The sequence below is a fragment of the Chaetodon trifascialis genome, chromosome 21, assembly GCF_039877785.1.
Source record: "Chaetodon trifascialis isolate fChaTrf1 chromosome 21, fChaTrf1.hap1, whole genome shotgun sequence".
Classification (NCBI taxonomy): Eukaryota; Metazoa; Chordata; class Actinopteri; order Chaetodontiformes; family Chaetodontidae; genus Chaetodon; species Chaetodon trifascialis.
The window spans coordinates 19,254,976-19,272,333 of record NC_092076.1 but is presented as its reverse complement, the minus strand read 5'-3'; the positions used below and the strand labels follow the sequence as shown (position 1 = coordinate 19,272,333).

Below are 17,358 nucleotides of genomic sequence, written 5' to 3'. Positions count from 1 at the left end.
ATAGAAAATGGATGGATGGATGGATGGATGGATGGATAGATTTGATTTGCTGTAACCGTGATTATTTCTCCACCGTGCACTGTGCATCATCTCAATTGACTGTTCATGTGTATTTATATTGTTTTTTGACACATTTCTCTGATATTGCAGATGCAGTAGATGACTATAGCGCTGCCCTACTGATCATAGTAAGCAGCATACTTGCATGTTCATCACATGACACAATTGATCAGTTAATTTTTTAGACATCAAACACTGAAATAAGCAACTATCAGGTGAACTGTCAAAAGGAGCTGTTTTATTCTTTCTTGCGTCACAGTTTTACAACTGTAGTTTACTGTTTATTGAACCACAGCAGTCAAGTGTGTTTGGCTTGCAATGGTGTTTTCTTGTCAGATCTGTGGACATCAGTCTAGCACTTCAGTGGCCTATTTGAGACATATGAAAATTCTTGTGTGCTTGTGTAACGTACTGTATAGTGATGTTCATTATACTGTTATTTTTTTATTTGAACTGTTTTGCACGGACGTTATATTTATTTATTTATTCTTTCTTTTATTTTTATCACTGATCTGCCTTAAGCCTGGGCAATACAGTATATTCAGATGTTACATGATGTAGGGCAAGTTCAAGTGAACTGTTTGCTCTGTACTGGTCACATGGTTTAATTTTCTAAAGGCTGTATCATATTTTTCAATATATTGTTAGTTTAAAAAGTTGATAAAGTTGATCACATCAATATGTCTGGGTCTAAGTGCCTTGTACTAACTTATTGCACTATTTTCATTTCATTTTGAGAGAGAAGGCTCTGTCTCTGGTTTTTGTCAGCACTTGTTTAACATGCAATTGTTCTGCATGTGAAGTTTTCAACTTTACATTCAAATAAAAAGTAAAGTGCAATAAGAAGCTGTTTTTTCTCTTACATTGTAATCACAGATTGAAAAATCAATGATTATGTTCTCCATTCACAAAGGACATTTTATTTTTGCCTTCTGTGCATGTAGCCAGGTTCAAACAGAGATTTTGTGAAACCTACAATCAGTGAGTTCTATCAACATGTTTTTCTTAACAAAAGTGCCTTTTTAATCGTATGACTGATCATGTCTTAATTAACTTAATTTTTTAAAATAGTTTATTAAAATGTGCAAACAATACAAACTAAATAATCATTTAATTGTAAAATACTGTGAAAGTAATTTGAAAAACCAGTTCATGCTGTATTTTTCATGAACAGTACAAAACTGTAAATTGAGTGACAGTAAAAAGATGTTCATTTTACAGTAACATAATGGAAACCATGCTGCCAGTTGTTTTTACAGGAAAAGTGATTAAAAAAACTAGTTCATACTGTATTTTTCATTTACAATACAAAACCATAAATTTCAGTGACAGTAAAAAAATGTTAATTTCACAGTAACATAATGGCAACCCTACTGCCAGTTGTTTACTGTTTTTTAGAGGAAAATTTCTAACAGTGCAGGAGACCAAGGGTTGTGTCCCATGTGAAACAAATAGTAAACAATCTTTTTCTAAACCTAATCAAATAGTTTTGGTGCCTAAACCTAACCAAAGTGCAACTGTTTCGCAATGTTAATTATGTGTTAAAAAAAAAAGGCTTTCTGACAGGAAGGCTTCATGTATGACTGGTTTGTGAACACGTCGGACAACAGGAGCAGTTGCTCTGCGTGTTTAAGTTAGCTGAAGTTCTGGTGTGTCTCATACAGTCTGTCTGAGATGCACAGGAGCATAAAAAAGTATTGGTATTTGATGCTCTGAGAATGAGAAAAGGTGGGCATTTTTTGAGCTTGACACATCTTATCTTTCTCGCTACTTCCCTAACTTTATGGAGGAGCAATGCCAAATTGCTGGTGTACAGAATACACCATTTAGGACAGCAGAATTGCAGTTTCATTCCAGTTTTGTTCCACCAGTACTGTCTGCAGACCAACAAATGAAAAGTCATTTTTACAACTCAAACCTCTACCTGTACAATACCCTCTGCTTAAACTTTTAAACCTGCCCAGAACACTAAGAATTTCTTGATGGACAGGTTTGTGAGGTGGGAAGGGGGAATAACACTCCCTTCAAAATGTTGGTATTCAGCTACGGAGGTATTAAGGCACAGGTAGTCACTCAGTAGGGCAGGGCAGAGGAGAGGGTTTATATATTTATTAGTGTAAGTGGGAAGTCTTTGTGTCTTGACTCTCCCTTCCTCTTTCCTTATTTAGCTGTGGAAAGTTTTCACAATGGACTCATCAGCACTCTGCCACACACTGACACTGTTAGACTTAATTGAACAGGGAGCTGCCCAACAGAATTTCCAACAACCCATCCAGCTATATCATGTGAGGACTTGAAATAACCCCCTAATGACCCCCTAGGTATATTGAACCCACTCAACCCCATCCATCTCCTCCTGCCTAGAACTGACTCTTAATTAATTTAGCCAGAATGAGGACCAACAACATGTCCCTGGACCTAATTTACCTTTCAAATCTTATGTTTCCTCAAATTCAAACCCTGACAACATGACTCAGCATGTGCACACAACATGATTGCATGTTGTTGAATCATGTTGCGTGCACATGCTGGAGAGAGAGAGAGAGAGAGAGAGAGAGAGAGCGGGGGGTGTGGCTTGGGGGCGGGGCTTAGTAAGCGAACGCCCCGCCTTGCCATCGCTACAACCTCCCATAGGCTAGAAATAATTCTACGCCAGCTCTACTGGACTTTTCTTTCTGGTTTCTCAGCAGAGCGGAAGGAACGGAGCGTTTCCTGACGAGGGTGGGAGAACGCTGTGAGGCTGAGGGGCAGAGACCTGAGGCGCCTCCACAACACATAACCTGTCTGTGTGGCATGTGACACATTTTACGGGAAGGAATAGGAAGGCTGGTCTGCAAGAAAGGGCTCGACCTGAAGAAGGGATAAAGAGCTCTCCAGTGGTTCCCGATCTCCCGCCGAGACGGAGATGGAGAGGCTGTGCGGACCAGAGCGTCCCTTCTGGGTGAGTCCGCTTCCGACACCCGCTGCCGGTGTCAGTCTCGGGTTTTTTTTTGTCCTGACTGCCGTGTATGTCACAGCGAACTCTTTCGCCTGTCACATAACAAGGTTGTGCAACGTCATGTCATCAGTTGCTTTTGTTTTCTTTCCAGTCAGCCATTCAGAAGTACAGTAACGTCCATGGCTAACTATAAATAACCCACTTAATAGCATTTACTGCGTTAACAAGCTCCCTGATAGTGTCATGTTGAATTACGTGCTTTCGTAAGGAAGGAAGGAGACTCGTAGTTAAGTTGTAGTTCAATATTCATGTTATTGTGGTATTTATACACCGACACCAACTTATCTTAGAGTCAGTATCCAGTAGCTAACCTGCGTCCCTGGAGGATCATTAAAGTGGTAACAGTAGCGGAGAGTAGGAAGTACCAAATGGATAATCTATTCAAGACACACTATAGTCCCACCGGGAAAATTTCTGCGTGGTTATAAAATGACATGCAGTAGCAAATGTCACTTAATACAAATATCATAGGAGACCAAATTACCATTACAAATGTCACATTAGTATCACCATTTGGAATTACAAGCACCCTGTAAATAAGTGTCATAAATATTAGATTAGATGGGAGATACCATAGGCTATAGTAAAGTCAATACTCAGTAGTACCACAGACCCAAAACCCCCAGCTGGGTTATTACAGAAGCTTTCTATTTCTTTCACCACTTAGTTTCCCACAGTGAGCCACAATAGCGTTCACTACACCTTGTTGGCTACCGGGATGATGTCACTCTGTTAAAGTTAACTCCAAACTCCAAAGTTTTCTTTGGAAATGCTAATGTGGGTTTAATCTTGCTATGATACAAACTCTTGCTGCTCTGTTGCAAATGTGTATTCCTGCAGCCGTAAATCATAACAGGAACTCCTACAGGTCACATTTATTGATTTCTTTTGTCCTGAAAACACCAAGTTTGTGAACATAGTTGCTGCACAGTCACTTTTCATTTGTTCCATCTCACTATGGGGAAGTAGAGTGTATAGAGCTGTTGTTGTGGTAAATCAGTGTTCTCCATACTAGAGCTGGGTCATTTAGACAAAAATATAACGTGTAAATGTTGTGATTAGGATGTAAGATATGACTAAATGAAGATTTTTCAAGTGCAGAATGAAAGAAAAACATTTACAAGCTCAATTTTAACTCAGACAGCATCAGAGAGAAAACATGTATAAATTCATACCCTGATGAATCAACAAAAGAACACTAAGTCTATGTATGTGTGTATGCCATATTTCTGCCGCTGCTTCACAGTAAAAGCCTTCCTGCAGTGCATCCTTGTGTTTGGAGGCGTCTTTCTGTCCAATATTCATTCTCATTTTAGCTCGGTTTTGGTCTCCATGAGCTCCTTCCTATTCCACACTGAACAGAGTTGGAAACATGTTCAGTTTCTTTTGTTTGTTATTCATGTCCTGAACCCTCTCACCAAAGGCCTGAAGGAGTTCTCACACTCAGCAGCATATTCAGATGTCAGAGCAGGCTTTTGTTCTTGCAGAGCAGGAAAATGCACAGTGTTACCTCTTTCTTCTTGTAGTTGCCACATCTTTAATTTAGCTTCAAATGATTTCACATTTGTACTTGGTAGTGTCCACCATGGAGGCCAAATCACACAGACACTTGCTTTATAAGTTTCCAACAATTTACTTTTCCGTTGCTAGCAGCAACAAGGTGCTCCTTCACAAGTTCTCCTTCTGCATAATGTTCCAGCTTCTTAGAAATGAGCTCATTCATAACAAAATTTGCCTGCATAATGCTATCTGTCAGAGTGTGGTCGTGTGAAAGCTGCTTGTTGGGCCTCCAAACTCTGCTGAATAATTTCATCCACATGCATTTGTCCTTCCAGTTTGAGTTTGGCATGTTTGCAGCTGTAATGGCTCTTGAGATGAGCCTTTTTCATCCCTGCGAGTGCATCCCCACAAACTTAGACACACTGGTTTGCCCTTTCCTTTCCTAATCATTTGTCCATTTCTCTTGGAAAGCACGACATTCTACATCTGTGTTTACGTTGTTGACATGTCGCCATGATGCATTTATGTTATAACAATCCTATGTGTATGTTGCATTCAGGGACCACAAGGAATTTAGGAAGATCTAGGAAAATTGTTTTTTGGCCTTTTTGTATTACCTCATGGGCAGAAACAAATGGTCATGCAGACTGCATACGGCCTGGAGGCCAGAGGTTCCTCCACCCTGGTTTAGGTGAACTGCAGAATTGGGCAGTAATTCTCTGTGGGTCATCATCGTTATGAGTGCTCTGTGTCACATTCAACAGAGTCATTTTAATGTATTGTTAATAGGAAAATGTTGATTAGTGCAGCTTTAAATGTGTAATAACAAATCTTATATAACTGTTATATGTTTTATAACTTCAGGTTTTGTTATAACATGATTTGTTATAACATTATGTTTGTTTGAGCAGCAGGCTAAGGTCCCACTACTACAATGTTTTAGTTCTATGCCATTCAGACATCGATCATCAAACTGTCTGTCTGTGTCATGCTGTGTGTATTTGGTGTGGGGTCTTTTTGACACGAGGAAGGCTGGGAAGCCTTTGGCCCACACTGCCATGAAGAAATCCCTCTATGCACCGAACTCAGGAGCTTTGAAGCACTTCGCTGTCTCAGAAAGGGTTACCACTATGCACCCTCCTCTAGCTGGGTATTACACTCAGGGCTGGCTTGTTTACGAGGCCATCTGAGGTGACCTAAACTAGTTGCTGCTGTTTACGCCCACTTCAAACAAACTGGAGGCAGTTGTAATCCCCCAGCACTCAACAGTGCATGTTCAGAGGGAATCCAGTTAAACACTAAGGTTCAGCCATTGTCTTTATTTGTTCATAAAAGGTGTTCGGTGTAACCTGCATGTTCGGTGTAACCTTATATTTAGCCAATAGCTAAACAATCCTTACATTAGTAAAGTCAGCACTTGTATTGGTTTTTGCTTTCATAATCTTTCATGTGACGGCCTGTATGCAGGATTAATGGTAAGGGGGTTCGAAAGTCCTGCTACTCTGCTAACATACTGATATAATGGTAGCTTCAAATTCAGAATTCTTAATTCCACATTTGATGGGCGGCACGTAGCAGGTAGTGCATGTGCCTCACAGCAAGAAGGTTGCTGGTTCGATCCCCAGGTCGGGCGGGGCCTTTCTGTGTGAAGTTTGCATGTTCTTCCCGTGCATGCGTGGGTTCTCTCCGGGTACTCCAGCTTCCTCCCACAGACCAAAAACATGCTCATTAGGTTGATTGGTGACTCTAAATTGTTCTTAGGTGTGAGTGTGAGTGTGAATGATTGTGTGTCTATATATATGTTGCCCTGCAATCGGCTGGCGACCAGTCCAGGGTGTACCCAATGACAGCTGGGATAGGCTCCAGCCCCCCCACAACCCTGAAAGGGATAGTCGGGCATAGACAATGGATGGATGGATGGATAATTCCACATTTGACCTTCACAAGATGAGGATAAATGATGTCTGATTCCAGTCTCTTTGATTTTTCCTCAAAGTAGACCATATTTGAGACCAACAGTGAAGCTAGAGTCATAGCTAAAATCATTAAAAGGCCCTTGTCTGTTCATGGAAAACATGCAATGTGTAAATATTATGATGGTACAGTGTTTCCCATAGAATCGTGTGTGCACACCAAAGGAAGGAGACACGGCTGATTAATCAACACCACATGTTAAGTTACACCACAAGCAAGAATACAGTATTCTTCATAGTAGATATATACTGTATCCTGTTCTGATGTACACACAGTCAGCACCTTTCTTGTACAGTAGGTGTATTGTATGTTGTGCCTGAAGCAGCTTCATAGGATAGTAGTTAATAATAGTAGTTCTTGTGGTGCTTTTTGCTTCATGCTCTGCTACTTTTTACATGATGTTATGAAAATCCAAACTGCAGTTATGATTGCACTGAAATTTTGTGTGTGCTGGCAGTGTATTTATTTTAGTTGTACAGGGAAGGTTAATGTTTCACTCATTGGAGCTACAACCATAAGCTTTATCATGGATGCATGCAAATTTGGGGCATATCGCTGGATGCTTTGGTTGGGAAGTGATTTGCATGTTGTGTGAGCTTTGTTCTCTGTCTGATTATGTCTGTTAATGAAAGTCCAAAATGTGTGCAGTCTGCGACTCTTTATCAGCTTTATAATCCACTCACTGTGGCTACTTCCGGTTCCATCACTCCCTAGCAAGAATTAAGAATCATCCACTGACAAAGATCTCTGAAAATTACCTTTATCTGGATTTTTGATGAATGAATGAATGAGTGAATGAATGCATGAAAGGCTGGTGCTAATCAAATACAGTGTCTAGCTGCTTCACAACAAAACCCACCTTGTGTTTCACCCACCAGTTGAAGGCTCACACACACACACACACACACACACACACACACACACACACACACACACACATGCACACACACACATACAAACTTTTTTTATCACTTGTGGGGACATTACATAGACTTACATTTATTTCCTGGAGCCTCAACCTAACCTAAATTTGCCTATTCCTAACCCTGTACCTAACCTAACCTTAGCTAACCCGTAACCCTATCCTCAGTCTTCACCCTAAAATTTAATGATTTACATTAAGGGGACCTGCATTTTGTCCCCATAAGGCAGGTGAGTCTGCACAATGTGACTGTGTAAACAAATTTTTGTCCCCACAGCGTGATAAATACCTGGTCTTACACATGCACATACACACACACACACACACACACACACACACACACACACACACACACACACACACACACACACACACACACACACACACACACACACACACACAGATGGTGTGAATTGAAAGCCCCAGAACAGATTCTAATGGACCTTTTGGTTAGATAGTTATCCCAAGTAAACAGTTTGAAAAAAAAGACAAAGGGTATGAGGAGTGTATACACAAGAAGGTGCAGCAGAAGCAGACAGATCGTGTGACATGTAGTACACATAAAGAGGCCGATCGAAAGCCTGTGTATTAGCAGCCTTACATACCAACCATACAGTCTGTCAGCAGCTTGGATTACAGTTGAGTCTTAAGGGAAAGGTACTGTGTTGTCACCGACTGTAGAAACCAGAATGTGTTGCATAAGTGTGGAATAGTTTGTCTTGATTAGTTGGGATTTCAGTGGTGTAGGGTGGAGCTTGAGCTGAATGGAAAATAAAAAAGAGGAACTTGTTATAAGTGAAGTCAGAGTCATGATGACAAGGTGAAAGTTGAATGCTTCCCAGCGCTTAGTGTGTTATCTCTAAAACAAATTCAGATTAAATTAGATTTACTGTGATGAAAATGTCATCAGAGCCTTTCCACACTGTGAATGAATAACCAGACTGTAGGGAACAGGAGTGGCACTCAATAATGTAGGAGGAAAGTTTCTTTTTAGGCATTCTGTTTTGTGCTTTTGACTTGATGGCTCGTTTGTCACTTTTTTGCTCCCATTTTTCTTCTGTAATACAAATGTCTCTGTAAGGCAAATGTCTTACTGCTGGCTCAAACACTGCACCAACAGCCTTGTGATTTATTATCCTTACAGTCTGCACAGTCCCAATCAGTTACTTTGCATTTTTTAACATTTTTATTGGTTTTCATTTCCAAATAACGCAGCAAATGCCTTCTAAATCCCAACCTTTTGACTACAAATAGGAATCAGGTGTCCAGTAAACTATGAAGAACACACGATGAATAACGTTTCTAATGTTCTCTATGTAGGACTGGAAGTGAACATGGCCAGCAGCAGTTCCTGTCCTCCTGCAGTCTTTACAGTGGTCGGCTTTGCATTCATACCAATCAACAGCGTGTCAGTGTAATAAAGAACAGATGGACAGCCTGCTGCAATTTATTTTCTCAAGCCTCTAAATAAAGTAGAAAGCAGAAGGGAAGTCTGTGACCCCCAACAACCTGCATTAGAGTAGAAGTGTGTTGAGTGACTGTGACTGAATAATCCTCACTGCCATGTTGAGCAGTTTGTTTCAAACAGCAGAATCTGGTACATATTGATAAAGCATAATTCCTGTGCAAGCACTTTCAGCGTGCTTTCAATGCTTTGATCACCACTAGTAAATCACATGGAATTAAAGCCTTACCCTAGATCTACAAAGTGATACAGTAATTCACAACAAAATGAGACTTTGGGGAAATTGTATACTGGAAGAAATTGTATTAGTTTGAGCAGTAAGGATGTGCTTCTTTGCTATGATATTCTATCTTTTTTCCTCTTGCCTAGTAGAAGATTGATATCACTCTCTGTGGTAAATATGCAGCTACTGCCTGCAGCCAGTCAACTTAGTCGTAGACAAATGTACTGTAAGTGTCTCCTATGAAAAACAAACAAAGGTTACTCTAATCATACCATATTCACCAAATCTACATGTAAAGCATTACTGCAAGAGCTGATGAACTCAACTCAACTCAACTCAACTCAACTCAACTCAAACTTTATTTATAGAGCACATTTAAAACAACCGGGGTTGAAAAACGCTGTATAAAGACAGTCCATACTGACAGGAAACAGGGAAATAGTGGTTAGGTTTTTCCAGTGAATGTGTCAGGCTGTGATCAGATTTCTGATCTGACCAACAGAGATTCATATATATGACTGAATGTAGATGAAAGTGTCTTAAATCTCACCTGTGCTTTGGTCTAGTGCTACTGTTGAATATTGGAGACAATGAAAGCACTAGATTTAGCTAACTTTCCTGGGGATCAGGCTGATTGGAGCTTCAAGCAGAGCAGAATGGTAATTTTCCATGAGGGTCATCATTACGAACTTCCTCTTTCACATTACACATAGTCTTTGATTTAGTGGTAACACCACAAATGTTGATAAAAGGCAAACCCCAATTTAACACATCACATTCTACTACTGCATATTAGGGCTGTTGAAATTGGCCTGATATATGTTCTCAACTGATATTACTTAAGTCAGTGTCAGTGCTAATTTATAGTATTGGTCTGTATCATTCTGTGACTGCTGTCTCTGTCTTTGATTTCATCCAGGAAATCCCTGCTAGGAATGTGATAAGCTTATGTTGTGCTGACGTGTATAACATGTTGAATAAAAGGCATATTTGAGAACAATATGAAATTATTAAAGCTTAAAAAGTGGAGAATGTGCATTCGTGTCTTTTGTCTTTGGTGGCCATGACAACAAACATCAGGTCACAGAAATGTAAAGGGCAAAGACAAACAGGAGCAGAGAATGATTTGATCAAAGTTATTCATAGTAAGCACCTGAAAAGCTCAGGCCACATGCATTTAGACTTAAAGTATATGTTAGACCATGTAAAAAAAGTGTTTACACTGTCAGAGCCGTCCATACTGTTCAAATCAGTTGAGTCTGATTGAACTGTCATTTCATGGATGATTTGGAGGTGAGGGAGGGGCTGTTGCATCCCTGCCTCTTCAGGGAGGAGCTGTGTATTGTCAAGCTTGTCAGCAGTTATTTCCCTGTCTGGCTTTAAGTGACTGGTTCTGAGTATGCCATCCTCCTGCTGCCACAGAATGCTCAATTTACACAAATGTTGTCTTGTTGCTGGTTTGTGTGATTTTAGTGTTTTGTTTCATTGGGAAACCATTATGTGAACTCTCACATTGTGTGAAGAAGTGAAACTTTTGGTTAATAGTGCTCATATTCAGGGTTGAATTAGGCACAATCTCAATGCTTTTCTTGATATTTCTGCTGTAGTAGAGAAGAACAGACGGGAAAGATGGGAGTAAGAAGGAAATGACATGCAATAGTGTAGTGTAGACTGGGAACAGGACAAATGCATTAGTCCTTAATAAAGGGGAAGGCTTTTAGATCTCCTACACTTCCAGAGACACCTACTCAGTTTCTTTCATGGCAGAGAGAAACATGGAGACATGGAAAATGACATGACTTTATTTTAATGGTAAATGGACTGTATTTCTATGGAGCCTGTATTGTCTGGTGACGACTCAAAGCACTTTTCGCTACCTCAGTCTGCATTCACCCATTCACACACACACACACACACACACACACACACACACACACACACACACACACACACACACACACACACACACACACACACACACACACACACACACACACACACACACACACACACATTTGCACGATGGTGGCCTGCTCATTACCATCATTAACCATTCACACATACTGATGGCACAACATTGGGACTTTCTCTGAAGCTTTAAAGCCCTGAAAGCATTTTTTTTCTCAATCAGTTTTTTCCTCTCAGTGAGGGAGTCTGACTTGAACAGAACATTTCTTTTATGATTATTCAGGGTCTGTGTTATCGTGAAATTACCATTTTTAATGGGAAAATATGTTGAAGCATGAATGATTTAGATCGCTCCGGTCATGCTTGCACACCATGCTACAACATGTGTGACGCACAATTCTCTATACTCCTTGTACTAATCTAACAACAGTTACTGAGTGCATACTGCCTGATTAGATCTGAATCCAGCCTCTATGAAGATTAGGTCTGTTAGTTCTCATCAAGCAATGATTATTTTCACAAACTGATGTAACTTTGTGTTTATGAAGTCAGGTGTTCGCATTAGACCCCCGTGGCTCTGAAACTGTCCTTTGATAATGACTAGCTGCTATGCAACCATCCCACGAGTGATGAAATTCACCAGGGGGGAAGATGCCAGACCTATAGGTTCGCTCTGTCTGCCTCATCGTACGGTTGGCTTGTTTCAGACTCCCTGTCTGTTTGCTGCGAGGCTGTCACCCAGCTATTCTAGTCTCTGCTGGCACTTCGCCCTTCTCATCTCACCTTTCATTGAAGTTGTAGGTCTCGGGTTTCAAGTGTAGTGATAACTGCCTTGGAAGCATGTGAATTTGAATAAATGCCAGGCATTCTACATTTAGGATGAGCAGCAGTGTGCTAAGAGTAGCTATTCCCCTCTTTCATATGATAAAAGTCTGTTTGCTTGCAAAAAGTTGACAGTTTCTGCTAGTTGTCATTTAATAGCTTTTTCTTTGATATGCTACACTGTCAACTCGTGAATATTAAGGCTTATGAAATGTGTTCAGTTTGCATGTAAACTAATACTGACTGTTCACTTTCTCAAGCTCTGATGGGCAGTTACGTAAAATTCAGTTTCAGATTGTATTGGCTCTTTTAAACCACACCTTTGATAAGCACCACTGTAGAAAACAGCTTCTCTATCAGATGAACGATTTTAAAAATGGAGTTTATGCGAGCGCCACTGTCTTTTCTAGCAACCAAAGAGCTTACACATCACAGTATACTTACACATCACAGTATACTTACACATCACAGTATACTTACACATCACAGTATACTTCATGATCTGCTTTCATTTATGGAAACTATTGACTTTTTTTCCTTTCAGAACAACACAAAAGATCTTCTGTGCACTTGGTCTTTGTCACCATGATAAGAATTGATGTGATGTGTGTGAGCAAAGGGAAAGTGCTTGTCTGATATGATCAGTCATAATAATAATAATAATAATAATAATAATAATAATAATAAACGTAGTATTTGCTCACTACCTTTTCACCTGTGGGGATAGTGCCTTTAAATTTGACATTTGCTTTTATATTATACTTTGTTCTTTGCTGAGTGAGATGGGGTGTTTTCCATGCACTAGGAGCGCAAATAGTGTGCTGTTGGCATGAAGGAAGGAGAAAATTAATTAATAACTTGAGAGCCAGCAGCCAGCTATCGTATCTGAACACAAAGACTGTAAACTATCACACATACAGTGCCCCACATCAAAAAACACCTGTCATGCATGTGACCTTACTTTGCTCATCAATTTTGCATCTTTGGCAAACTGATTTTTTTCATGTCATTCATCTGAATGCTTTAAAATTGTGAATTCATCCTTCGAAGTTTTTTTCTGAAAATCTACAGGGGATTGAGTAATGATCTCGACACCTTTGTTGGGTAATGTCACAGAAGGCCTGTTCTAGAAATGCACTGACTTCATCAAAACGGAATCTCCTAACAAACACCTGACATTCACTACTGTGTCAATATTTATCTCTACTTAAAAACTGCTTTGAAGTATAACCAGTTTTGACTTGGTATAGGAGTAAATGTATGAGTACATCTCCACTTGAGTTCCTTGTGAACTGAAGGAACAGCTGCTCCAGCAGGCATCTTTTCATCATTATGATGTCGCCAGGCGGTCAGCGAAGACGCCAGGAAGTCACTGCACCCGGCCAAAAAATTAAACTCATGTAACTTCCCAGAAACCACAAATTGTTGTTTTTCCCCTCAGTTTTTGTACACATTTAACAGATGAGATATAATATGTTAATTAGTGAGCTTTGGAGGATGTGAGAGGCAAATTTTCTTACCCTTGAATGAGCATGGCTAGCTGTTTCCCTGTTTCCAGTCTGTATGCTAAACAAACTAGCTGCTGGTCATAGCCTCATGTTGACTGCACACACAAGGCTTGTATTCTCATCTAACTCTCAACAAGTTAAGTAGGAACTTAACATGTCGAGTGTCCTTAAAATAAAAACCGAAAAGTTCCAATATTGAAAGAATAATAGCATTATTCCTGTGGTTGCAGTTGGATTGTCTGCATCACTTGGATTTGCAGTTGTATCAGGTGGAAGTGATGTGCAATACTGTCACTTTTTCCATTTCTACTCTTCCGTTACTTTTGAATGGCAGGGGTTCATTTGGAAGCAAAGACACTCCAGGCTTGCTAAAATGGAAAAAAGCCAAATGAATGACAGTAGTTTAGGTCTGATCTCAGGTGTTTATTCAATTTTCTGTTGAGTCATCATGGGGGAAAAAAACGCTAAACTCATAGATCACAAATTTTGGTTAAAAAATAACAAAGACAGAAGCTTTATTCTCTGTTAAATCCTTGCTGTCAAGAACAGCAATGAAATCGTGAGTTCAACAATGAGCCAAAATGTTTAGAACTTCTGAAGTAAAGGGTGAAATTTTACGGCTACCCCTCACACTGTGCTACACACACACACACACACCAGCACAAGTAATGACCCATCACGTCCTTACCACCGCATCACTTTCACACACATTTAGCTGCACATGCTTCAGCAGCTGGGTGTGGTGGTGTTTGGAGAGTGGCTAGAGACTGGCAGCTGTGTTTATCTTGGTTCCATCTGTGGGTGGGCCTTCAACTGTGTTTGTCCAGGGGAGCACAACAACTGTAGCGTCAGGGCTGCATCTCACGATGAATCAGGATGTCCTCTGGATTGCTCAGCTATTGTTCCTCAGCATCACAATAAATAACTCATACTGTTCTCATACAGTGGTAAAGGTTAACCTTGACTGGCCGATGACCAAGGCTTACCTGCAAAAGTCTTTCATCTGATTCATTTAGGAAAGACATGCTTGTGAAGCTCTGTATACACTTCAGTGTGCCACACATGCTTATTCCATGCGCAAAAATGTGAAATGGAATTTAATATTTGTGAATGCATGTGTGTGGTATTTGGTCAAATATGACTGCCGCAGCCTCTGATTTTAGTAGTAAAAGAAAGCCAAATATTTTACATTAAAGGAATGTCATCAGGCTGCTTGTAAAGCTGATGAACTGGGCCTTCGAAGTCATTCTTGTGCTGAGGGTGTCAGCTGCATTTCTGAAATGTGAAGAACTAGATTTCATGCCGTCTTTCCTGCCCCTCTGACTGTAGGGATGTACGAATACTAAGTGTTTACAGATTTCAGTGTAAGGAAAACATCTGGCCGGATGAACTTGTGGTGGTGTGTTTGCGTGGGTGGTGGAGGTGTGGTGATGCGCTGTTTAAAGTGTGTGTTAGAGTCTTGATTTCTGCTGGCCAGTGGGAGGGTTCAGATAACACCATTTGGCGCTGACTGATAAGAGACGCAGGACTGTAAGCTTAAGTGCTGTTCTCCATGTGTTATGTGTCTCTGCAGGTAGCCAATCAGACGCTCCACACAGAGCGGCCGGATCTGCCGGAGTGTTTCCAGCTCTCTGTCCTGTCATGGCTGCCATGCATCTACCTTTGGGCTGTCTGCCCCATCTACCTCTTCTATCTAAAGAAGAACAACAGAGGCTATATTATGATGTCCATTATGAACAGATTCAAAACGGTGAGACGGGACCTTGTCATCACACCTTATCACGCTGTACTCCAAAGCAAGGTTACACTAAACTCAAAATCCATTGAGCAAGGAAGCACATCTCGATGTGAGCCAAACAAACAAGTGAAATGAAATTGAAATTGAAAAACTTGAGATGTGCTACCTGTTATAATTTTTGGATTGTCGTCATTTGGGGGGGTTTAAATGCACCTACTGCTCTTTTCCAATGAGTGTGTCAGAAGCTGCTGTACAGAGTGCGGCCACTGTGCCGCAATCGACCCACTGCCCGGTGTTGAAACTGTGCATATGGTTATCACTGTTTCCTGCTAGATGTTACTTTTTGTCCCTATTATTCCAACACCTCCTGAGTCATCAGCAGCCCCTCCACACTCAGTTTTGTGTTTGTCCCATATTATACAAAGAATGGTGGCCAGCTAGCGTGAGCTGTCTCTCTCATGGTGACAGCAAATGACCAAACTGTCAAAAGTCACAGCAAGCAGTAGTCTTGTAACTGCAGCACACTTAATCAACACTGCTTAGCCCATGGTCTGAAGTAGGACATATAGTAGCTTATGTATGGAGTCATGGGGTAACATAGAGTGCTGAAATCCCAGGTGAAGCAGAAGCTCACTGTCAATGTCAGTTCCCCACCTGGTTAACTGTCTGTGTGCCAGTCGAAATTAAAGTGATATTAATGGCTGATATCAAAACTTCAACTTCCTCTTTTTGGTAATCACACTTTCCACCAACTAAGTGCACCAAGGATATTACTGATTTACTGAAAAATAGATTACTTTGACTTTAAATACAGAATGCTCTTGCTACACTGAACAATGAGCACAAGGCTGACTCACTCAGTCCCCCGCTGTCAGACCTTTGGGTCACCAGCCAGGTAGTCACCTCTTTTACTGTCCTGTGTTTTTACAGTATTTAATGTCTTTTAATGTTTTTTCACCATTGCGCTTTTCTCCATGTCTCTGTTCTCAGGTGTTTGGCTTGTTGTTATGGATTGTGTGTTGGATAGATCTCTTCTACACCTTCCATGAGCTGCGGCAGGGTTACAGCCAGCCGCCCATCTACTTTGTCACCCCGCTGGTTCTCGGCATGACGATGGTGAGAATATGTCCAGTTGCACAAGAATTCAGCTCTTGAGAAGAAACCTCTTTGTGATTTATGTGTGTTCAAAAAGCTCGTTTAAGGTTAACATGGTCACAACTTTAGACATGGAATAAATCATGTGCATGGAAGCAGCAGCAGTGAGCAGCTTTTGCTGTGGATTTATGCAATTTCTTTTACATACACAAATACAGCGAGCACACAGTGAAGAGATGTTATCAGAGGACACAGTCTGTAGAGTCTCTCACCTAGTCTGCACTGTAAAAATGATTCTGACACTTTTATTTTGGTGAGTTTTGATTAAGTTTCATTGCTGTCAAGAAACTGAATAAAGCTTCAGAGTTTCTTAGTGATAAAGTGAAAGTAGTGTAGAACAGGGTTGTTACATATCATATTGTTTATGATTTTAACAGTACCAGATTTTTAATATGATGAAAAAAAAATCCCATTGTGATAATGGCAATATTCCGACTTGTTGACGCCATGACGTCATACTGTCAGGCACAGCAACAGCATGCATAGCTGAAAGTGATGGTAATCTTGCTCCTGGCACCATGGAAGAGGGGTTAGTTCTAAAAATGGGAATGGCTACAGCAGCATGGAGGTGGTTTGTGTACAAAAGATCAGGTGTACAACAAGCCATGGCAATACTGTAACAATAAAAGTGGCAACAGAACAAACTTACTTCACCACCTCGGCAGAAGCTCTCGTTTAAATAGTAGGAGGGCCTACAAGGAAACGTCAGCTGTGAGTTCTAAAGCACATATATTCTTCAGTATTTTGTCATATGAAGACTGCTTGCATATAAATTTAATTGAGTGTTTTTTCATTGAGATGTCACTTCATTTCTCTTGGGAAAATAGAGGAAAATGTGTCCATTAGCACTTCTGATAGTCCAAGTTGGCACAGAAAAACTCAATCCCTCCTTCATTTGAAACACAGGTTGCAAATGATCCCTGATTGGTGACTTCAATCAAATTTAATAAAATTGAATTTTAAACTTTAATAACATCAAGTGAGCATTAAAATGGTTGCTGTTTTGCACCTGATTTATTCACTAACAATTTCAGCCCTCGATGATGTTAATGTTGTATGTTTGTCTTGTTTGGAAATGGCAAAGA

General features: G+C 40.4%; 1 protein-coding gene across 6 annotated transcripts in view; it reads left to right on the top strand.

Annotated features, from left to right (window-relative positions):
* Nucleotides 1-2,750: 2,750 nt before the first annotated feature.
* The window catches only part of abcc3 (ATP-binding cassette, sub-family C (CFTR/MRP), member 3), a 50,944-nt gene continuing 36,336 nt past the window's right edge, over nucleotides 2,751-17,358 (top strand). For all 6 annotated transcript variants that reach the window (XR_011603484.1, XM_070991050.1, XM_070991052.1 and 3 more), the window contains exons 1-3: nucleotides 2,751-3,001; nucleotides 14,954-15,130; nucleotides 16,109-16,234. Coding sequence is in view for 5 of the 6 variants with exons in the window: in XM_070991050.1 (XP_070847151.1) it covers nucleotides 2,966-3,001; nucleotides 14,954-15,130; nucleotides 16,109-16,234 (339 nt within the window). In the remaining variant the exon portion in view is untranslated. The remainder of the gene's footprint in view (nucleotides 3,002-14,953; nucleotides 15,131-16,108; nucleotides 16,235-17,358) is intronic.